General features: G+C 40.2%; 1 protein-coding gene across 1 annotated transcript in view; it reads left to right on the top strand.

The window, feature by feature from the left end:
• ptprk (protein tyrosine phosphatase receptor type K) overlaps positions 1-23,733 on the top strand; it is a 130,608-nt gene that overhangs the window by 89,603 nt on the left and 17,272 nt on the right. Inside the window, exons 12-21 of the mRNA XM_063001776.1 lie at positions 186-291; positions 2,165-2,438; positions 3,222-3,258; positions 11,467-11,602; positions 16,896-16,925; positions 18,683-18,843; positions 19,738-19,773; positions 20,755-20,766; positions 20,969-21,153; positions 22,200-22,287. Coding sequence (XP_062857846.1) covers positions 186-291; positions 2,165-2,438; positions 3,222-3,258; positions 11,467-11,602; positions 16,896-16,925; positions 18,683-18,843; positions 19,738-19,773; positions 20,755-20,766; positions 20,969-21,153; positions 22,200-22,287 — 1,065 coding nt within the window. The remainder of the gene's footprint in view (positions 1-185; positions 292-2,164; positions 2,439-3,221; positions 3,259-11,466; positions 11,603-16,895; positions 16,926-18,682; positions 18,844-19,737; positions 19,774-20,754; positions 20,767-20,968; positions 21,154-22,199; positions 22,288-23,733) is intronic.

Genomic DNA, 23,733 nt, shown 5'->3' with positions numbered 1-23,733 from the left:
TGATTTTCTCTGTTTTACCTTGTTCAGTTTTTTGGAGTGTGCTTGAGTGTGTGTGCATGAATGTACCTCTGTGTGTGTGTGTGTGTCTGTGCACCTGTGTATGCACTTCTAAAGTGAATGAAGATCTTTTTTACATGTGTAAGGTGTGTGTGTGTGTGACTAATCAGTACATTTTTCCTCTGTAGCTCCAGTTCTGGAGGAGTACGATGGGGCTGAGGCGTTCCTCAATGAAACTGCCACCACCATCACCGTCCTGCTCAAACCTGCCCAGGCTAAAGGAGCGCCCATCAGGTCTGTTTACTTCAGTCTGGTACAGTTTTAGTTCCAGCTGGGATTTAGTCCTTCATGTCATGTTTGCTTAAGGTCCAGATCTGGAATGGTCCTGGTACTAGTTATGATTTTCTTTGAGGTTTAGATCTGGTATGGTGGGGATTTCTGAAGTGTGGCGGGGTTTCCCCCTTGGTTTGGACCCACACACAGTAGGAGGCGCTCTTGTAGAAGCAATAAGTTGATCGTCCATCTCACCTTTAATCCCAGACACGGACTGTTGTGTGTGTAAAGTACTTGACTGGTTTCTAGTGTAAAATAAAGTGTGTGTGTGGTGTTGTGTGTGTGTATGTGTGTGTGTTGCTGGGCGTAGGTGTGTGTGTGTGTATGTATGCGTGTTGCCATACTGGCCATCTGCTGTGGTCATTTGTACTAGTTTGTTGTTGACAGGTGTGTGTGTGTGTGTGTGTGTGTGTGTTTTAGTGATACTGGCACTTTTCATACTCCATCTGTAAAAAGTATTATGGGATGACAGGCGCTGTGCGTCTGTTAAAGCCATTCTGTGTTTAAGACACACACACACACACACACACACACACACACATTTGGTTGTTTGATAAGAGTGGAAGAAGCAGCTACTTAAATATGCAGAAATGAACTGTTTGGATTAAAGGATCTACACTGGAGGCCAAAAGTCTGAGGCCACCACTGAAAATGCTTTAATTTTGCATTTGGAATTTTTTTTATTATGAATCAGCAAAAGAATCTAACTGAAAGCTTGAATAATCTTCATGAATGTCAATTTTCTTTGCATGTTGTGAGTGACCAATTTAATCATTCAATTTCATTCAGTCTGATTCTTTCCATTGAAGCAGATGATCAGACGATGATTGAACGTAACTTTTCACTGAAATCGTTTCACTGATTACATGACTTGTAGTGAAAAATGGTGCATTAATAACAGTTTTATTAGTGACTGTTGACTAGCGGTTGAAGACTTTGGCCCTGATGTAAATCTCTGGACAGATAGATGAAGAGACAGATCTCTAGATGGATGGCTAAACGACTAGATGAATAAAGTGATTAAAAAATGATAGAGGTATAAATACATGGATGGATGGATGGATGAGTGGGTGGATGGATAGATCTATGGGCGGGTAGATGGATGGATCTATAGAGGGAAGGATTGGATAGGTGGGTGGATGGATAGACCTTTGGATGGGTGGATAGATGGATCGATGGAGGAATGGATGGATTTCTGGGTGGGTGGATAGATGGTCCTGTAGAGGGTTGGATAGATGGATTTATATGAGGTGGATGGATCTCTGGGAAGGATAGATAACTAGATTGATAGATATAATGAAATGGATGGATGGCTGGATAGATAAATCTTAGGATCTTTTGGTGGATGGATAGATCGATAGATAATGGACTGCAGGGGATGTATAAATGGATAGATGGATGAATGGATGGATGAATGAATTGATGGATAGATGATCTCTTGATCTTTAGTTAGATGGATTGATAGATATTCCAATGGGATGAATGACTTCATGGATGAATGGATAAGTCTCTGGATTGATAGTTGGATAGATTGATAGGTATTGGACTGCAGGATGGATGGATAGATGAATCTGGATCCTTTGGTTGGTGGATAGATTAATCCATTAACTCTTGCTTTTATGGCTTTTTTATTTTAGTGGTTGGTAAATGTTTCTCTGATTCGGTTCGTACCTGATATACAATTGTAAGAACATGATTGGTCAGCCTTTTACTGCTTTCAGCTGATGATATTGTAGGTAGAAGCTGCTTTGCAGTGTAAATGTTTACTTCATCATCATGTTCTGTTTGGACTTTTTGTGTGACTGGTGGTTTTGATGTGTTCCTCACCCCTCAGTGCTTATCAGATCATAGTGGAAGAGCGGAACCCTCACCGTTCCCGTAGAGAGGCGAGCAAAGTCGAGTGCTTTCAGACGCCCGTCTCCTACCAGCTGTCCTCCAGCTCCGGATCCCCGTACTACTTTGCCGCAGAGCTTCCTCCGGGGAGCCTTCCAGAACCTTCTCCGTTTACTGTGGGGGACAATAAGACGTACCGTGGGTACTGGAACGCCCCGCTGGCACCTCGGAAAAACTACAACATCTACTTCCAGGCTGTGAGCAGTGTGGAGAAGGTCAGTACACACACAGGCGAGCAACAGACACATGAACACCTAAACATAAAAAATGGTTTTAACATGTTTTTCACATCCTATTCAAATTTGGGTTTTTTAACATGGTGCTTTGGGTGGCGCTTCTGGTACAGTGGGTGCCAAACAGCAACATGAATCCTAAAAACAGACAGAAGGTGGATTGGCTGCTCTAAATTACTCATATTTGTAAGTGAACATAAGAACAAGTGAGGGAATGAATAAGTGAATATTGTGCATCAAACAATATGAAACACAAATGAAAATGGTGGCAATCTGGTCCCACTGTGGTTTACATGATGTAATGTGTGTTATGTGTGATGTTAATGTGTGTTTATGTGCCTGTTAAAATTCATTTATTTAGTCATTATTATTTTTCTCTGTGACCTATTTTTGGCTTGCGACCCACCCAAGGGAAAAAGCTATGGGAGTTCAGGCACTAGGGAAATGGCTATGTCCATACTGGGCATTGCATAAAGGAGAATTCCACTCCCATTCCAAGAAAGATTCTTGATATCTTAGTATTTTTTTTTATTATTTTCTGTGGAAGCCAGTGGGGACATCATGGTACCTCAGGGTGTCTGGAGAACTTTAGATACCAGGGATCTCAGATCATACTGGAGTCTTGTAGGATGTGTAAGATGCCTGAAATTAATCTAGAGTGATGTGTTTGCCCTCCGCACTGGTGTTTTTGGTGTGTGTGTGTGTGTGTGTGTGTATAATGGTTATTTGAAGCGAAGTGTGTTACTTGTGTGTTTTGTTCCACAGGAAACGAAGACTCAGTGTCTCAAATTGGCAGTTAAAGGTGAGAAAGTGTTTATTGCTTTTCATTTCAACGTCCTGGTCTGGACGTATTGCTCATTTTCTGTCCACACACACACATATACACTTGCCACTTTATTAGGAACACCTAGACAACTGCTTGGTCAACAGTTATCCAGCTGGACCTGTGGGGTCTGAGGATCTTAAATCATCCAGAAACCAACGTGGTAGGATTGAAGTGGAGCTGATTTGGGATTCAAGATGCTCTACTCAGAGTCCTCTAACTAGTCTGGGGTAGTTGTAGCCTAGCGGTTAAGGTACTGGACTTGTGAGCGGAAGGTTGCTGGTTCAAACCCCACCACTGCCAGGTTGCTGCTGTTTGGCCTGGCAGACTGTAGTGACCCTGACATCTCCTGTTGTTATAGCCTGTCCACCTTAATGTTTGTGGACACCTGTGCATTGTTCTTTCTCAGATGCTTCTCTGCTCACCAACGTCTTGATTACTTGTGTCACCCAAGGTTTACTGTCAGCACAAATCAGTTCTTATAGTGGGCAGTTGTAGCCTTGCGATTAAGGTACTGAACCAGTAATCAGAAGATTGCTTGTTCAAGCCCCACTACTGCCAGGTTGCCACTGTTGGGCCCTTGAGCAAGGCCCTTAAGCCTGGATTTGGATAAAAGCGTCTGCTAAATGCTGAAAATGTAAATCAACATGCCCATTCTCTCTTGACCTGGATCAGGGCATTTTTGCCCACAGAACTGCCACTCACTGGATGTTTTTATGTAGTTTTTGCAGCCTTTTGTGTGAATTCTAAAGAATGTTGTGGTAAAAATTCATACAAAAGCAAGATCAGCAGTAACCAACATTCTTAAACCAGCACGTCTAGCCCTATCAACCACGCTTCACTCCAAAGTCACTCAGCTGTTTGATGTGAAGATGAACTGAAGCTCTCGGTTCGTGTCTGTAGGATTTTATACACTGAGCTGCTGCCACATGACGTGTGGCTGACTGGATTAATACATAAACGTTCAGGTGTACAGGTGTTCATAATAATATGTGTAGGTGTATTCTGTGTGCAGTTTATTCATGATGTTTTTGATGTATCTGCTGGTGAAGCTCATCGCTCAGCTGATCCGAGGTTTCTGTGGTTGCCTCAGGACGATCGGAAACGGTCGGCGTGATTTGTGCATCAAATTTCCAATAATCTGTGGTTTTCATCCTTCACTTTAAATACAATTGATCAGGATTTTATAGATCATCAGAGTAACGTGCACAAGAAGTGCTCACTGTTCTGAAATTAAAATATGCCTGCAAGAAAATGGATTGTATAATTCACATCATCCAAGTGAAGAGTAATAGTCAAACACATTTGGCCTAAATGAATGCACCTTTCAATTAAAAAAAGAAAGTACTGCTGAAGTTTAAATGCCTTTTAAAGCCACATTGATTCCAAATCACCACGTCCTCTCTCTCTCAGCTCGGTTAGGATCTTGACAATAGATCAAAAATGTGAAGTGTCAGAATAATACCAGAGTCAGTAATTGATTTTTGGGCGGCACGGTGGCGCATTGTGTAGTGCTGTTGCCTCGCTGCAAGAAAAGCCTGGGTTTGATTGTCCAGCTGGGCATCCAGTGTCCAGTGTTCTGTGTGGGGTTTGCATGTTCTCTCTGTGTCTGTGTGGGTTTCCTTTGGGTGCTTCGGTTTCCTCTCACAGTCCAAAGACATTCAGTCAGTCCAAGTGTATCCAAGTCTATGAGTGTGTGTGTTCTACCTTTAACCCAATACATCAGACCCACTGCAACCCTGACCAGGCTAAATAGGTGATAAAACATGAATGAATGATTTTTTTTTCATAACATTCATGTGATTCCTTTTCATAACGTACATGTGATTCCTGTTTGGTAGCGCCGCTTTTAAATTGTTTAACATTTCGACAAGCTTTTCACAATAAATTGCTGAAATTTTGGCTCGTTCCTCAGAGCAGAACTGCTGGAGGTTTGTAGGACTCCTTGGATGCTCGAGCTTTTTCAGTTCTGTTGGACTGAGGTCAGGGCTTTGTGATGGCCTCTCCATTACCTTTACGGCTGCCTGTGACACCCCTTGCAGTTTCTGAGATACTTCAACCCAGTCGTCTGGTCATAATCATCTGGTCCTTATCAAAGTCCCTCAGATCTTTATGCTGACCAGATCTGCTGCATTCAACATGTGAATTATGAGGACTTACCCTCAGCCCAACATCTAACAGATCCCTCACCCTCACATATACCTGTGATGTGCACATTTTGAGGGTTGTTGGCATGTTCTGGCTTGTCTGTGTACGTGTGGAATGTGTGTGGTGGGAAACCAACATACTGGTACTCACTGAGATCTATATATTCCAAAAAAATGCCATTTTGTTGTAGATTTTAAATGTCGCACTTGTACCACTATAATCTCGCCTCCTCATAATATACTCTAAATGGCCAGAAGTATGTGGACACATCCATGAACTTGTTGGATATCCTATTCAGAAACCAATAACATTGAGCTGCTTTCTTCTCGCTTTGTGACTTTAGTTACAATTCAGTCCAACGAGCGTTTGGAAGATTGGGCACTGACATTAGACGAGCAGGACTGGCGACCATTCAACTTCTCCAGTACATTTTTTCTTAATTTCTTTCGGGATCAATAAAGTATCTATCTATTCCCAAGGTTTTCCGTGTGGTTGAGGTCAGGACTAGACTCACAGCAAAAAGGTCCTGGGTTCGATTCCTAAGTGGACCTGGGTCCGGGTCCTTTCTGTTTGGAGTTTGCATGTTCTCCCCGTGTCTGTGTGGGTTTCCTCCGGGAGCTCCAGTTTCCTCCCACAGTACAAAGACGTGAAAGTGAGGTGAATTGGAGATACAAAAGTGACTTTAAAAGACTTCAACTGATGGATCATGGGTAACCTGTAATTACCTGTCCTGTCATGAATGTAACCAAACATGACGTTAAAATCCTAATAATTATAAATAAATAAGATTCTTTAGTTCATCCCCAAGGTTTTCCGTGTGGTTGAGATCAGGACTAGTCTCAAGACCACGAGACTTCACTAGTGTCCTCACACTTAAAATTTCTCATAGAAATGCACATTCGTATATAAACGACACACACAAATGATTTTCCCGTCACAGTCGTTTCCCTCCCACTTCTCATAATGTCATTGTTTAGCTCGTCATCTGTTTGTTACGGTGTCAGCAGCGGGACATATGCTGGTTGCTTTTTGGACCCGCGCGTTGCTAATACGCATTACTGCAGGTTTAGCTGGGATTTTAAAAAGTGCAGTCAGAGGATTTGGAAAATGCTGGGGCTGGGAGATTAGCGAAAGTGCTGCTAGCTAATCCGTACCCAGCTGGACGAGCATTAGCATGTAGCGGCTCTCCGGAGGACTCGCTGTGAAGGGAACCATGTGTTTCATATATACTCTAGAAAGCGCTAATCCTCCTGAGTGCCCATTTCTGCCAGAGCAACCAGATTATTGGTGCTTTTCTTTTTATACTGACGCGTTTTGTGTACACAAAGTTTCCTCCGAGGTCTAAAGTTTACATACACTCACGTTCATTTCATTGTGGGGGTTCTGAAATATTTGCTGGGTCAAAAATATGTTCAGTATTTGGCAGCTTCTGGCATGAACTCTGTTCTGTTCTAGATCTGTACCCTCTCTACTACATAGAACTGGCCTACTAAATAACGAAAGTACTAGGACACCCCTTATAATTTGTATAATAATAATAATAATCACAGCAAGAAGGTCCTGGGTTTAATTCCCAGGTGGAGCGGTCCGGGTCCTTTCTGTGTGGAGTTTGCATGTTCTCCCTGTGTCTGCGTGGGTTTCCTCCGGGAGCTCCGGTTTGCTCCCACAGTCCAAAGACATGAGTTGGAAAGTGTGTTAAATATGATGTTACAATTCTAATAAATAGATTTCAGCCTTGGTAAAGAGAGCATTGTTCCATCTACTTATATTCTCACTAGTCAGGGGTGTCACTTAAAGCCATTTCTAAACAACTTCAGGTCCAAGATTATATGTACAATTTATCGTACACAAATAGTGAGAATACTTGCTCTGCTGTGGGAGACTGCTGTGCAGTCAAACTAGTCTTATTAATATGGGTACAGAGAAGTTACCAGGTCAAATCAATCATTAAAATGATGAGGAATTAGGAGGCCATACCACAATGTTAGATGACTTTATAGAACGCCCTACACCATCACACTTTTCCACATTAAACGAATTAAATTGGAATGAAACTTTAGGTTCTTATTGCTCAGAAACAGAAGAGTTTCAGAATGTATTAATATAATAAATGATCATTATTCCTGGATGGTTGTTGTGATTGTTGGTGCAGGACTGTGGTGGTTCTGGAGCAGAGCATCAGACGGGATGTCTCTCTGTAGCTGAGGGGCGCGAGCTCTACCTGACTGATTGAATATGAGAGCGTTTGTTATTATAGATTTGCTGTTGTCATTAATTATTCTCCATCTTGCTGCTTCTTGCGGGAGATAACGTAATAAAAGCGGCGGGCAGGAAGCTGGCGGCGCTGCGCACACTGAATTCGATACGCTCCGTGTCATGTAGCGTTAGAGGCCGCGGGAAAATTGATTTTCATTTTATGCAGGCACTTTTATCTCCAAAATGGATGTAATCCAATTTCATCTGAATTTCTTCCAGTATTATTATTTTTTGCTTCTCGCCGGCCGTGTTTATGAAAGTTGACGGTACTGTAAGTGTTTTGGCATGGAGGAGAGGAACTCGTGTCTGTACCCATACACCAAAACGTCAGGTTTTACACGTGTACACGCGCACACGCTCGCGCTTTAACTCGCCTGCCACAACCCATCAGCAAAGCTTTGCTTTTGCTTTTCCTACAGATCTGTGTGTGTGTGTGTGTGTGTGTGTTGGGGGTCTAAGACAAACATATTCCATTAAAATTCCAAGCAGTCCAGATGACCGAATCCTTTCCCATCGCAGGTCGGACTCATTACCGCCTGCACTATATCTTAATGGCCTGTACACTGCAGCACTACGCGATATCATCAGCACTTAAAAATATGCTTAAAACAACTAAACAGAATAAATTATATACTCAAAACTTTGTGGCAAACGTTTAGGGAAGGCCCTTTCCTTTTCAAGCATGACTGAATAGTCTTCCCCTCCCGATGAAGGTATGTTTACCTGCTCCACGCCCCCTCCGACCTCTTTTTCACTTGTGCTTTTAGTGGATTTGCTCATTCACTTCTGCACAGGCGCCTCAAGCTGCTAATCAGGGTCCTTGCACAGCGTTTGAAGACCCTGTCCACTTAGTCTTGTCTTTTCCCCACCCAGCAGACTCGGTGGCCAGTATTGTCTTTTGCAGGCACTGCCAACTGTGCTCGCTAGATGGCGCCCAGCCAACCGGTAGCAGAGTCGAGATTCGAACTGGAGAGCTCAGAATCTCAGCGCTGGTGTGCTAGTGAAATATGTAGCTGCGCCACCTGGGCGGACAAATGCTTCTTTAATGCTTCTAAATAAACACAAATGTTCACAGAAGTGGTCCAAAATCACATGGACAGCATTCACAGAAAAGTGGAGGCTGTTACACTCCAAAATTATTCCTATGATTTTGAAATTGGGTGTGAAACAAGAACGGTTTGGTGTCTACATACTTTTGGCCATGTAGTGTAACTAGCAAAGAGAATCTAATAAAACACACTCCAAATACGTTAAAAAAAGTGAACCGAATGACGGGTATAGATCATGAAAAATATTCACTCTGGTCTCTGGACTTTTTACTGGGCGTATTTTTGGAATTCACTCGTTCATTTGCTCTCTCACTCTGGTCCTCGTTCATGTTTTCACTCTGTGCGCCGGGTTTTGTCCTTAATCACTGATGTAACGTTAAAATCTAGGATGCGAGGAGCGCACAGCATGCAGGGGGAAGTGCAGTGGAGAGGGACGAAAGTGGGCCGTTGTTGAGGAGTAAAAGCTTAAAAGCATGAAGTTTCAGCCCCAGGACTCGGGCTGGAGATTCTTTGATTAATAAAAGCTCGGTGGAGACGAGGCCGGTCCACGCGAGGCTCTCTGTGCGAGAGTAATACAATAAAAGCAGCAGAGTAAACGTTCGGATCAATGTGTGCTGACGAGGCTCTAATGGCTTTATTGTTGAGTTGTAAAACACATTAGTGTGTATTTACAGGATTTAATGCTGCCGGGCTGCATTACCAGCACTGTGTGTGTGCGTGTGTGTGTGTGTATGTTGGTTTTTTTTTGTTTTGTTTTCTCTTTTTCTTTTCTCTTGTAATTGAATCATGTCTGATTCCCTTTGCATATGCACAACACCGATGCTGGTCGAGCAGGGTGACGGGACAGAACTTTCCTTCTCCACATGTGTAAATACTCTACAGTAGCTGAATTTGACCTGCTCGCTCCTACACGCACCGCAACGGACTGTCCTCCTGTCCGGGGTGTGTTACTGCATTACTCAAAGCCAGATCCACTGGGACCCTGACCAGGATAAAGTGGTTATAAAACATGAAATCACATACAGAGTGGTCTTTGTGGATTTCTGTGTAATTATAAAATGTGAACCGTCAGTAGGAGGCTGCACTGGAGTGTGTTTGTATCATTTGTGATGTTTGTAGAGCAGAAACATTTGCGCAGTTATTAAAATAAATGTTATTACAGTTCTGTATCTGAGCGCAGTGTTTATATGATCGAACCCCAGGAGACAATCAGCCACTATTAAACCTCGTTCTGAACCGTGGTGTAATTCGTCGGTGGAGACGCAGGCGTGCTGTTTGGTCGGAGCTAATTGCAGTTAATGTAGTGAAGTCAGTGTGACGTGTTGAGCTTTATCTGTGGATTTAAATAGAACTGGAATTAAAATACATTGTAAACAATCACTGTCATTCAGAATGTTATTTTAGTCTTAGCTACATAGTCAGGACGGGGTTGAACTAGTGAGGGGTCAGCTTTCTGCACCCATTGTGGATATTACTTTATGCACTCTGGCGACCGCGGTGCCATCCACGTAGCGTATTAGACTGCTGCGTTATCCACATAGCGTACGTGGTGGAAAAACCCTTAATGAAGTAGCTCAGAGTTTGGATTGTGAGTAGAAAAGAGTTTTAGTTTTTTAGCTCAGATGGCGCAGCGGTAAAAACACACGCTGGAACACCAGAGCTGGGATCTCAAATACATTGTATCGAGTCTCAGCTCTGCCTGCTGGCTGGGCTGAGCGGCCACATAAACAATGATTGGTCTGTTGTTCATATAGGGGTGGGATATTAAAGCCAGACAGGGACTCTCTCATAACTTATGCAACTACGACCTTTGCTGTCTGATTGATGGCGCCTGCACAGAGAAGGGAAAAGAGTGCCGTCAGGGTGTGTCTCTCCGTACACAGTGCTGATCCGCAGCTGTGGGTGGCAAAATGCATACGGCTGCTGCCCACGTGTCGGAGAAAGAAAAGAAAAGAAAAAAAGAAAAGAGTTTTAATCTGCAGAGAAGGATCGCACCGACAGAGTCTCACACAGAGGCTCTGTGAATGCGATAACACTGCGAAAAATAAACATCCTTATATACTCCCATCAGTGACCTTGTAGGACGGTGGAATATTCCACCGTTAACAGACATTTTTTAGCTAGAACATAGGAACTGGTCCAAACCAACTGGAACTGTGTTTTAGATGTCATACAATGTAATTAACGCACTTCTTATCACGTACACCATGTACACATCCAGTAACATTCTATTGTAGCAGTAATCTTGGAATACTGGAATATGACTACTGGATTTGCATTTTCTATGTAGTAATTGTGTATTAATACTTCCAGTGTAAATTAACATTTTTCTCTCACACGTATTAGACCTCGGTTCCAGCCGTGTGGCATTTAAGCCTGCTGTGTTACCAGCACAGTGTTCCAAATCCAAATCACTTTTATTGTCACGTCACATTAACACAGGTGTGAAAAGTGAGTGAAAATCTTGGGTGCATAGTCCCTCATAGTTTTAACACACATTAAATACAAAACACACATTTGCTTACATAAATCTTACATAAAACTAGCACCATCTGTTCAATACATACATGTAAAGCTATGAATGTACAGATATACAGCATTAAAGTACTGTATACTGTGAGTCTAATGTAAATGTTTAAGACCGTGTGTGGCCCAGTGTATCATTTTGTTTGTTTAGTGCAATATTATTCTGTCCATAATAAATGAAAAAATGTTTTTTGTGTTTGTGGTTTAGGTGCGACAGAGGAGCCAGAGGTGATTCCTGATCCTGCTAAACAGACGGACCAGGTGGTTAAAATTGCCGGGATTAGCGCTGCAGTTCTAGTCTTTATCTTACTGCTGCTCGTCGCCATTTTACTGGTGAAGAAACGGTGAGCAAAAGCTTTTTTTAAAACTCATTGCTTATACAGTATACAGTCATTGCCATGTTCATTTTAACATCTGTATCAACCAACCACAGCTGTACTGCCATGTGTTACCAGTGAGGAGATTATGAATACGTTCATGTGTCCAGTTTGGAATGTAGAAGTGTATAAAACGTAATGGACATGCACCACCTTGGGTTGTGGGGTTTGCAGGGACCAACCAGTTTTGATGACCACGCCAATTTCTTTATACAAAAAATTCTGATGTTTTAAGGACACCCAGATAATGTCACATTTATTACACTGTCAGAACTTTTATACTTTTATTGAGGAGCTCGTTATAAGAACATCAGTTAAAATGAGTGCAGGAACGTTTATTCAAAACACTCGAATAACATAAACAGAGAGTTTTGATGGGAAATGTGGAAATGAGCTTTATTTTTTAAAGCATTTCTGGTTTAACCATCCGCAGCCATTAGCACGACCGCTCCGCTCTGTTGATCTCTGAAGGCTCGGTGCTTTATGTACAAACACAGTTTATTCAGAATGCTGAGGAGCAAACTAGGGTTTCTGTTTAGATATCATCTGGCCCCAGAGTTCTCCTTCTGACTATAGTTCCTGTAGTTCCACTTAGTCTCAGTGGTAGCTGGTAGCTCAGTGGTTAAGGTACTGGAACTGGTACTGGTACTGGTAACTCGTTGCCGGTTCAAGCCTCACCACCACCACTGTTGGGCCCCTTGAGCAAGGCCCTTAACCCTCAATTGCTCAAAATTGTGTTCAGTCATAATTGTAAGTCTCTTTGGATAAAAGCGTCAGCTAAATGCTGAAAATGTAAATGTAATGTAATTGTCCCAGACTTGCAGTTGTTATTATATTGATACTTTAGACTAAAGATCCGAATTTATTTAAGTTAGAAGTCATTTTATTTTAGTTATGGTGGATTTATACACCTTTACACAGACCTGCTAAACACATCCGACAGAAACTGACTTCTCTTCCTCCTCGTTGTTACCTTTCTTTACATCTACTTCAGAGCTCATTTTAATTCATTCAGGTCCAAATTTTGTGCAAAAAAATAGACCAGGTCCAGGTGTGGGTTTATTTTTTTTCGAGGACAAACTGAAGTGAAGAAATAAACGACAATAATTTGATTGAAGACTTGATGGAGGTGAAGAGAGTTTGTGTAAACTGGGATTCAGATTTATGAAAGGCAGCGCTGTGTTTTTCTCTGTGTGGTGTAAGAGCGCCATCGTGTGGTTCTGTTTCTAACTGCAGGATCGACACAAACGCTACACAGAAAACTTAAAAAAAACTAAAATACGTTACGTTTTATTAACATATATGTATACACGTGTTCATTATTTATTATAACTAATTTAGTATAAAAGTGTGTATTCTGCATTTAATATAAGTTGCTTTCTTTTTCATTTTATTATTGTTCATTATTAGCATATGAACAGCATTATAGCATAGCAATGTTCAATATATTAAACAGTAATACATTTATTAACATATATTTATACACACATTCATTATTTATTATAATTAATTCAGTATAACAGTGTGTATTCTGCATTTAATAGGAGTTCTTGCTTTATTTTTTATTTTATTATTATATAATATTAGCATAAGAACAGCATTATAGCATAGCAATGTTCAGTAAATATTATATTAAACAGTAATACATTTATTAACATATATTTATACACACATTTTATATTTATTTTTTATTCATTATAATCAGTTCAGTATAACAGTGTGTATTCTGCATTTAATAGGAGTTCTTGGTTTCTTTTTCATGTTATTATTATATATTATTAGCATTAGGGCAGCATTATAACATAGCAATGTTCAGTAAATGTTATATTAGTATTTAAACAGTAAATTTACTATATTAAACTATAAACAGTATTTAAAAGTAATTTGTAAAACATTAAGTTTACATAAAATTTGTAATTCAAAATAAATCAATCATACAAAACTATATATAATTTTAGTTGCTTAATTATTTTTACATTATGGTTGATAAAATAAATAAAACTTAAATTATTAACATTTATTAATTAATTTAAAAAATGTATATTAATACTAATGGATTTTTCTAAGAAGTAAATAAATAAGTTCTATGGACTGGCTGCGTATTGCATTGGCAGCGAATCAGACTAAAATACAGTGATTTATACTTAATTCATAAAGTCTAATAAAATCAGTTTTGTTCATTGTGTGTTTTTTAATCTCTCGTCACTGATTACTTTCACACACAGTTGTGTAAACTTGTGGCTATGCTAATATAAGAGTGTGAGGATCTCAGTGTGAGGTCGAGTGTTTTTTTGTCTGGCTTGATAACAATTCACACTTTATTACATGCTGATTATTTGGAGCCGTGGTTTCCTGTGAGGTTACGGTGCTAACTGCATTGTTTGGCTCTGTGGTGTGAATTGGCTCAGTGCTGCATTAGCGTTGGCATGAAGCCCGTTAGGTGGAGTTCACTGGTCCTGCTGGAGAAGATCCAAACTGAACTCGTGCCAGATGTGAGTGGAGTAATAACAATGTTAATTGTAAATAAATGAAGGAGCTTTTAAACATGATGCAGAGTTACTAGAGTAAAATAAATAAAATAATTATTATCTAGTGTTATATTTATAGTTATTATATAGAATTTACATAAAACAAACTTGTTCAGCCAGAAATCTGCACTATAAAGGAAGCAAAATTCTAATAAAAATAATACAAAAATATAAAATGACAGAATTAACAGTGAGAACAGTGTATGAATAAATCATGGCAGCTGTCACAAACTCTGCCTGTGGAGCCGATGTTGGTGACTTGTATCATAACAAGCTGAAATGATCATTATTAAAAGGTTTCAGTATTTAAGTAGGCTGGAATATTAAGAAGCTTAATACCTGTATTACACATTCAAAATAAAGATGAGCGCTCTTAAGTGTCAGAGCATTGACGGACCTTGGAGGAAACTAAAGTGTAGTTCAAACATAGCCAACTTTTACAAAGGCGTCTGGATTTCAGACTTCAAATCTCATATCCAGAATTAGACCTGCAACTGGAACTGGACTGTCCTGAGAGAAGTTTTATGGGTAGATGCGGCAAACTAACTTCAGTATCTTTCTATTATTGTCCTTTTATATTGTGCAGCCGGCTACTTGTCATCTTAATAATGTTGAGCAGATTGAGCTGCATTTTTTACCTGCATTTTTTGTTTGTGTTTTAAATACTATTATTAACAGATATCAGATATTTACCATCACATTAATACTTTATCTTTTAACAGGAAAGAGTAACCAATATTTTCTTGATTTATTTATGAAATTATTGGTGCATTTGTGCACAGGTTTGATTTCTGAACTGATTTCAGAGACCTGTGAGTTTGGGGTTTTGGTGATACTGCATCTTTAAAATAACTGTTCACAAAACTGCTGTGTTATTATTTAGTTTGCTGTTGTTGTTGTATTTGTATTTGTTGGATTGTTGTTAATGATTTTGTCCTGTTTTGTGTTCAAAAAAAAAAAAAAATCCAGAATTCTGGAATTAATGGATCAGCTGCAAGTAGGCATGTGCCAATCACTGGGAAGATCACATGATCATCATGTTTAAACCTCAATATTTTACATATAAAATAGTATCATCAAATAATATTTTTCCTTACGATTAAAAACATGCAGTTAATATTGTAAACAAAACAATTTGTGAAGTGGTCACTAACACTAACACTAACACATCCTTCCTTGTTCAAAATAACCTTCAGGAAATTAAAGAACAGCAATCTGGGGCTGTAAAAGGTCCATAATATTATCATTCCTCATTAGTATTTTTGATTGACTACAGCTGGTTACTTCTCTGTGCCCATAAAAATAGGCTGCACCACTGTCTGAGGAAAACCAACCCAAAATGTCCCGTTATTCTGACAGGAAATTTGCCTGAAGGATCAGATGTAATTGCAGAAGCACCAAATAGGCCTGTCATAAATTAAAAGCCACTGGAACATTTATGTTCACTGGCAACAGTAAAGAAAGCTGCATGTGTTTCTGAAATACCAAAAATCCAAAAGAGTACAAGTACAGAGCCAACGAAATGCAGTAGCATCTAACCAGAAGTGCAAGATAGAGATTATTTACATATAATACAGTTAAAGTGCAGTAGTGTCCAGATAAGCAAAATGAAGAGACACATATTAAGAACAGCAAACAGATAATGATTGTTCAGTGTATAGACTAGTATAGAATTACAGAGTTATGAAAGGAGACTACAGTGGCTAAATGAATGAGAATAAATAGAGTATATATGTATAGCAGATAATATACAATATATACATTATTGTTGTGCTGGTGTGATTAGTGCAATAGTGCCATGTGCAAATTTGCAAATACTGATGGTATGTGCAAATTTATGGGCCTTCATGTATAAGGTTTGAGTAATAACAATGTTAAATGTAAATTTAAATGTAAATAAATGAAGAATTTTTAAACATGATGCAGAGTTACCAGAGTACAATTATCTAGTGTTAAACATGTTATATTTGAGTACATTTATTATGTAGGATTTAAATGAAAACAAACTTATTCAACCAGATTGTTTTCAGTTTCCTGATTGCATGTAAATCTGTCCTGTTTCTGTCTAATTTTAAGAAATTGTTCTATATTTGTTGTTCTCTCTCATAATTTAGCTAATTTTTAATGAACTGTCTTATGCTGCTCTCTTTGTTTTTATCTTAATTATTCTTGATGTTGATGTACTATTTTGATTTTGTACTATGATTTGTATGGTGTATGTACGTATTTGTTTTGATTATTTGTCTTATGTAAAGCGTCTTTGAGTATCTTGAAAAGCGCTATATAAATAAAATGTATTATTATTATTATTAGATATTTGCACTATAAACCAAGCAACATTCTAATATAAATAATACAAAGATATGAAGTGGTGTAAAAAGTTCCATAATTCCTTATTAGTATTTTTGATTGACTACAGCAGTCGTGACTTTAGCTGTAAAGATGTCAGAATGAAGTGAATGTGATGCCAGATTGTAGCGTTGGCACAAGCGTACCTGTGAGTCTGATTACAGCTCTTCACATCATGGCTTATTTTTTCCTTTATTTCTTTATTTTTTTCCAGTTGCTAATTTTCAGGTTGCTTGCATTTATTTTTGTAAAAATTACAATAAAAAGAAGTGCTGAGTGAAATCAGGAAGCAGTTTTTGAGTCTGTGATGGGGAGTGACTGCATTGACCCTTTTTTTCTTGATTCTGTCTGTACTGTGTTGCTGTTTCTCATGCGCTTGCCAGGAGGACCTACTATTCTTACTCATATTACCTGTAAGTAAATATTGAGATGGTTTAAGAAGCCGGTTGAAGGGCTCGTTGCTTTGTGGTGTCTCTGCGTTAGTTCTGTTAGTGTTTTAAAGATGCAGTATCCTTTTTTCAAGTGACTCGCTTTCAGGCCAATCAGCCAATCACAATTCTGCTGCCATGTTTACCAGCTCAACCGACATGCTCCGTGCTCACCGCGACCCGGCCGCTGTGTTAGTTGAAAAAAGAATGCTGCATTCGTGTCTGTCTTTCATTTTTACATTTCATTTCCTTTTCTTTTCCGTGGTGTGTGCATGTGTGTGTGTGCGCGCGCATGCGGGAGTCAGTTAACCAACCAACCACCCACCCACCCACTCTTACCATCCATCTCTAATGTTGTCATGCTCTAATACACTCATGTCCACATTTTGTGATGGGAGTCATCACCTTTCACCCATTTCCACCATCACGGTGTCATTGCTGGTCCTGGTTCTCCAATTGGTATCTAATCTGGAACCATAGTAAACATGTCCACCAGTTTGGTCGACCAAAATGCTGCTGGCCTGGAATCGATGACATTACTGATGGGTGCACAGGGTGGCACTGTCGTTTCTTCTCAGTTTTCTACAACTGCCATTTAAATAAGTGTTTGTATTAGTGCTGAAAGATTTGACTATGGGTGGTAAAATACACCACATGTCCAAAAGTATGTGCACACCCCTGCCTGCAGTCTCCAAACTCTTGATAGTTCTAGAATTTCACATTTCTAACATGACCTTTTATCAAATGTCTGCATTGCTGAAGCTGCTGGGTCACCTGCTGTTATCATGAAGTGTAAATATCTAGGAGTAACAACGTCTCAGCCTCACACAAGCTCACGGAACAGGACTCATCTGAAAGCAACAACAGCATCACAACAACTGTTTACTAGCAGCTTTGTGGTCAGATTTTTATGGCTGACCAGTTACATATAAGCCTATGATTAGGTGTGTATAGCCAAGCACTGGATGGAGTGGTGTAAAGCACATCATCATTGGATTCTGGAGCACTTTGTGGCAGCAGTTGGAGGAAAGTAATTTCCCGTTCCAACATGACTGTGCACAGGGTGAGGTTTATAAACACATGGTTTTCAGAGACCTGATCTTAACCCCATTGAAGACTTTTGGGATGAATTGGAAGGTCAGTTGAAAGTGCTTGACCTCGCAAATGCTATTTTTACTGAATGGGCACAAATCTCCACAAGAACAGATCCAAAATCTGTTGCAAAACCGTTCCAGAGGAGTGGAGGCGGTTATGGGAGGTTCGGAATGGGATGTCCAGCAAGCTCATGCTCAGTTGTCCATGTACTTTTGTGCCATGTGGTGTATATGTTTTAATAAGATAAAGAACAGTTTCAGATATCATTAAAATCCAAACATGGCCATGAGATTCATGTCTTTTACAAGTGTATGTAAATGTTTGACCTCAGCGGTGATGTTTGTGGTTCTGCGTGTGGACGACCAGGTTGGATGATTTGGTGGTGAGATGATTTTGTTCACATGGTCTGGAGGTTTTTCTCCTGCTTGGTGAGACCTTCAGCATGCTCGTGACACAATGTTCCATCTAACTCTGCCTGAGTGGGGTTCCTGAACGTTTCCCTTGACCACAGTGCTGATCTCTCCTCCCGTCTCTCTTCTCCCATGTCTTGCTGCTGGATTTGAGGTTTCATGTCTCGGTGTGGGTCTTTCTGTTCCGTGTTTCTTTAATAAGGTCATAATCAGGTTCTTCTTTGGTTGGTTCATCAGAAAACTAGCAAAGAAGCGTAAGGACGCAGCTGGTAATGCCCGGCAGGAGATGACCCACATGGTGAACGCTATGGACCGCAGTTATGCTGAGCAGAACACACTGCACACAGAGGAACCGGTGACGGTCACCTACATGGACTCGCACACCTTTAACAATCGCTGTAAGTACATTTAATCAAACAGAGATTTGCAAATGAACTCTAATTAATCTAATTAACTGTTATTGCATCAAACAGGAAAATGTGTGTCCATATTTTTGTTCATTAGAATGCCTAGAATTAAATGCTTTTATTTGTCATATACGAATATACAGGTGTACAGTGCAACGAAATCCTTTTTTGTCTGGAAGCTGGGGTCAGAGCGCAGGGTCAGCCATTTTACAGCCCCCCTAGAGCAGAGAGGGTTAAGGGCCTTGCTCAAAGACCCATTAGTGGGATTCGAACTTTCAACCTTTCAATTGTTAGCCCACAGCATTACCCACTAGGCTACCACTGTCCATAACTGTTATTAATGACTACCAACTAATTGCTGATTGGTTTATTTAATCACTGGTATCAAATAAATGACATTTATTTTTTTGGGGGGAAGGCCATTTCCTGTACCAGTATAACTGTGCTCCTGAAAGCGCGGCCTACACCAACGAGGCATAACGTTATGACCACTGACAGGTGACATTATACAGATGCCTGATCGGTGTATAATGACATGGTTTGATGAGTTTGATGTGATGGACGTACAGTGGTCGGTACAGATCCCTGACCGCAACAACTTTGCTGACTGGTTCACTCTTAGCCAGCGATGGTGTTATTCAACCAGCAGGGGTTGCTGGATTGCACAGGGGGATTGAGTATGTCCAAAGTGGGAAAATGAAATAAGATTTTTACACAAAAAGGAGAAAACAGCAAGTGAAACCATATGAAATATTATATTTGTTTATTAATAAACCCAGAGATCATTTTGTTCCTTTTAAGACGTGAAGTATTTTTCTGTCTTTTTACAGTTAAACAACATGTATGTTATTATTATTATTATTATTATTATTATTATTATTGCAGTGCCCAACGATCCGCTTGTGCCCACAGCCGTGTTAGGTGAGACTTTTGTTAAAATCAGAACGATCCATCACTCATTTTTCCTATTTCTGTACCAGAGGTGTTTAACTAAACTATAACATCCAATCGACTGAACGGAATTCCAATTATTCTCCACATTTCTGATCACGCCGGTACGAGCTGGGCACCTCTGCTACACAACAGACTACATTTCCCATCATCCCTTACTGTCATCCATACATTTTAACCATTGTTGTCTAGAGTTTTTGTCCATTCATTTGTCCAGTTTTTCCTAGTTGAGCAGCTGTGATGTGTGTGGAAGCCTGAGAGCATTTACACTAAAATGACGTGTGTACATTCCTTAAAATTGGAACAACATGTTTTGGGACACTAGAGTGAAGAGATTCAGACCCTATATGGAATTTCTTTAGTGATACTGAGTGGTTGTCAACCCTAAGTTTAAATCCAAATGGAATTAAAATAACAATTTTAGGGGGCATGGGGACGTGAGGACATGTGGATGTGAGGACGAGGAGACGCCTTTAATTTCTTTGTTTGCTTCTATTTGATTTTCACGCATCTCAGAATAGAAGTTGGTGATTAGTTTTTTTACACTGATAGAAATAGTCCAGTGTTAGTCAAATACATTCTCTCTCTCTCTCTCTCTTACACACACACACACACACACACACACACACTTACACAGACACACACACACATATACCAGTTAAATATTTCTGAGACATAAAGTGTAAGTGACAGTTGTACAGCATGTACACACAGATTAAAATATTAGATTTAAACATTCTCCTGACATGACAGGACATGCCTCACAAACTCTCATACTCACACAGTGTGTGTATACGTGTTTACAAGTGTGTGTGTGTGTCTGTATGTGTCCAGGAGTGTATAATGAATGTCTCATCCTCTCATCACTCAGTTTCATCTTCTTTGATTCTTTTTGTTTCATTAAAAATCTGCTCTAAATTCATTTCTCTCTCACACACGCTGCCCTGACAGTACCGATCACAGGTCAGTACACACACACACACACACACACACACACACACACACACATACACACACTGCCCTGACATTTTTTGGAGTGTGTGTATTCGTGATTGTGAGTTTGTATCCGTGATTGTGAGTGTGTGTGTGTGTTTTTAGAGTTTGAGGCTCTGTGGACTGTGTGTTAATTCCAGCGGTGTGTGTGTTTGTGTGTTTCTGTACGTAGACGAGAACCACGCTGCTGCGGCAGAGAACAGCCGTCTGTTAGACGTTCCTCGTTTTCACTGTGAAGGAACCGAGTCTCCGTACCAAACGGGGCAGCTTCATCCGGCCATACGTGTAGCAGATTTACTGCAGCACATCAACCTGATGAAGACCTCAGACAGTTATGGATTTAAAGAGGAGTACGAGGTGAGATGAGGAGCAGGAGCCTTCAGAATGCAGAAATGTGTCTGTGAAGTTTAGAGGAATTAGGGGAGATCAAAAGTGGTCGGGTTGGGCGATTACAGAGATGTTTCCAGGTGTGAGTGTTGGGGGTGTCCCAACATCAGTGTTTAGAAGTGCTCAGGGGTTTTTGAAAAAGTCCCTGTAAGTCGAGAGCTCAGGAGTGTTAATAATAAATAATAAATGAATAATTGTATCTATTGAGCTCTTTTTGTTATTAATGAGGCTGTTTGGTCCCCATACAGTGATAAAACACTTCAATAATCAAACATCATAATCAGCTCATGTCGCTCTCTTGTCTCGTTTACCTTTGTACCAGCAGCCCTGTACCACTTCCTGTAGAACTAATAGCTCTATTATTATTATTGTGGTGGTTTTGAAGCTGCACCCAGCATTTCCTGTTAGTTAGCAGTTAGCTGCAGAGCTAATAACTGCTATGAAACACTGAGATTTTATCTAAATATCAAAAAAAAAAAAACATAAAAACAAACATAACAATGCTGCATTGCAATGTATCAAATTTGACAGGCACCATAACCTTTGCTGTATCAGTAAATAAACAGTCGTTAAGTGTTAAAAGTGCAGAGGTTAGTTTCCTGGAGGGGAATTTAAGCAGGGGGGTACAAACTTTTGCACACAGATGTAAATGAAATCAGATCATACACTGCATGGCTAAATTATGTGGACACTAATTCTTATAACATGTACAAGGGTTCCAGCCTCACCCATTGCTTACAAGTGTATTACATTTATTATACTGAGCAAATTGTATGTTGTGGCAACAGTTTGGGGAAGGTCCTTTATAGCTCCAGTATGAAGCACAGTAGACATCATTCATTTTACCTCCCGGACAGAGACCGGTATTATTCACCTTTTCCCTCAGTGTTTTTAAGATCAGCTCTGGATCCACTGTGACCTGGGATTAAACTCCTGCTCTGGGTGAATGAATGAATTAATAAATGAAATCATTTTAATCGCGTTTAACGTTCCATGTGAAATGTCTGTGTTTTCAGAGTTTTTTTGAAGGTCAGTCAGCTTCCTGGGACGTGGCAAAGAAAGAACAGAATCGAACCAAGAACCGTTACGGCAACATCATCGCCTGTGAGTGCCAGGATTCAATCAAATCAAAACGCTCGGTTCAAACATTTGATGTTTTTGTTGATAAATATTTATTGGATTTTAAAATGTAGTGATTTTTTTCCACAGGATGGTTTTGTTGTTTTATATTCAATTCTATTTTTATAAACGTAAGATTAAAAATGGCCTTAAGGGGGCACTATGGTGATGCAACAGTCTAAAGCGCTAGTCCAGCTGGCCAGATGCTCAAAAGACAGACACAGATGGCGGTGTCTGGGAAAGAAAATGGCAAATTGGGTTCTGCGTTCTTACCACTGCAGAACCACTCCTGCTGTCCAGTCGCATCTTTGGCATGAGCAGCTTTGTAAGAATCCACCACTGGCTGGAGTACAGATGTGCTCAGCTGAGCTGTGCGCTTATCTGTAGCATCCCTTAGACAGTGAAGGTGCCATGTAGCCAACAGAGGTCGCCAGAGCACACCGGGAATTAAGTTTATTCAAAGTTAGGCGCTCAGGTGGCGCAGCGGTAAAACACACTAGCACACCAGAGCTCGTAGGTTCAAAACTCAGCTCTGCCATACGGCTGGGCGCCTACACGAACAACGATTGGCTTGTTGTTCATACAGGGTGGGAGCCGGACAGGGAACTCCTCATCACTGATGCAATTACGACCTTTGCTGGCTGATTGATGGCCCCTGCACAGAGATGAGAATAATGTAATCAGGGTGTGGCTCTCCATACATAAAGCTGATCTGCATATGAACTCGCCTCGTGCAGGTGAAAAGCTACTGGTGGAGGGGGCGTGTGTCAGTCTCGCTCTCCACAACCAGGGCGGGGATCGGCATCGGTAGAGAGGAAGCGTAATGCAGTCGGGTAATTGGATATGCTAAAAAATCGAGAGAAAACTTTATCCAGAATTGAGCTGGGACTACAGCTAGTTTCAATGGAAGTATTTTATAAATACTTCTTGTTAGGTAAAATATCAAGGTGTCTATAAACATTTGGTAACCTGTCCTTCTCCTCTGTGTTACAACAGAGGTGCTCATTTCAGTAATAGCTAACCACAGCACCTGTTTGAACAGGTTCTGTTCCCCCCTACAATGTTAAACAACCCCAACATCTCTAACCATTAACTTGGTTCTGGAAGATGCTTGTAATGAATTTTTTTGTGCTCTAATATTAAAATTTCACTAAGCTTAGACATAGCCTCACATTCTCATATACACATCAGCTACAGTGCCTTGCAAAAGTATTCAGCCCCCTTGAACTTTTCAACCTTTTGCCACATTTCAGGCTTCAAACATAACGATATGAAATTGTAATTTTTTGTGAAGAATCAACAACAAGTGGGACACAATCGTGAAGTGGAACGAAATTTATTGGATATTTTAAACTTTTTTTAGAAATAAAAAACTGAAAAGTGGGGCGTGCAATATTATTCAGCCCCCTTGCGTTAATACTTTGTAGCTCC

Source organism: Trichomycterus rosablanca, chromosome 9, assembly GCF_030014385.1.
Source record: "Trichomycterus rosablanca isolate fTriRos1 chromosome 9, fTriRos1.hap1, whole genome shotgun sequence".
NCBI classification, from domain to species: Eukaryota; Metazoa; Chordata; class Actinopteri; order Siluriformes; family Trichomycteridae; genus Trichomycterus; species Trichomycterus rosablanca.
This window is presented reverse-complemented; position numbering and strand designations above follow the sequence as displayed.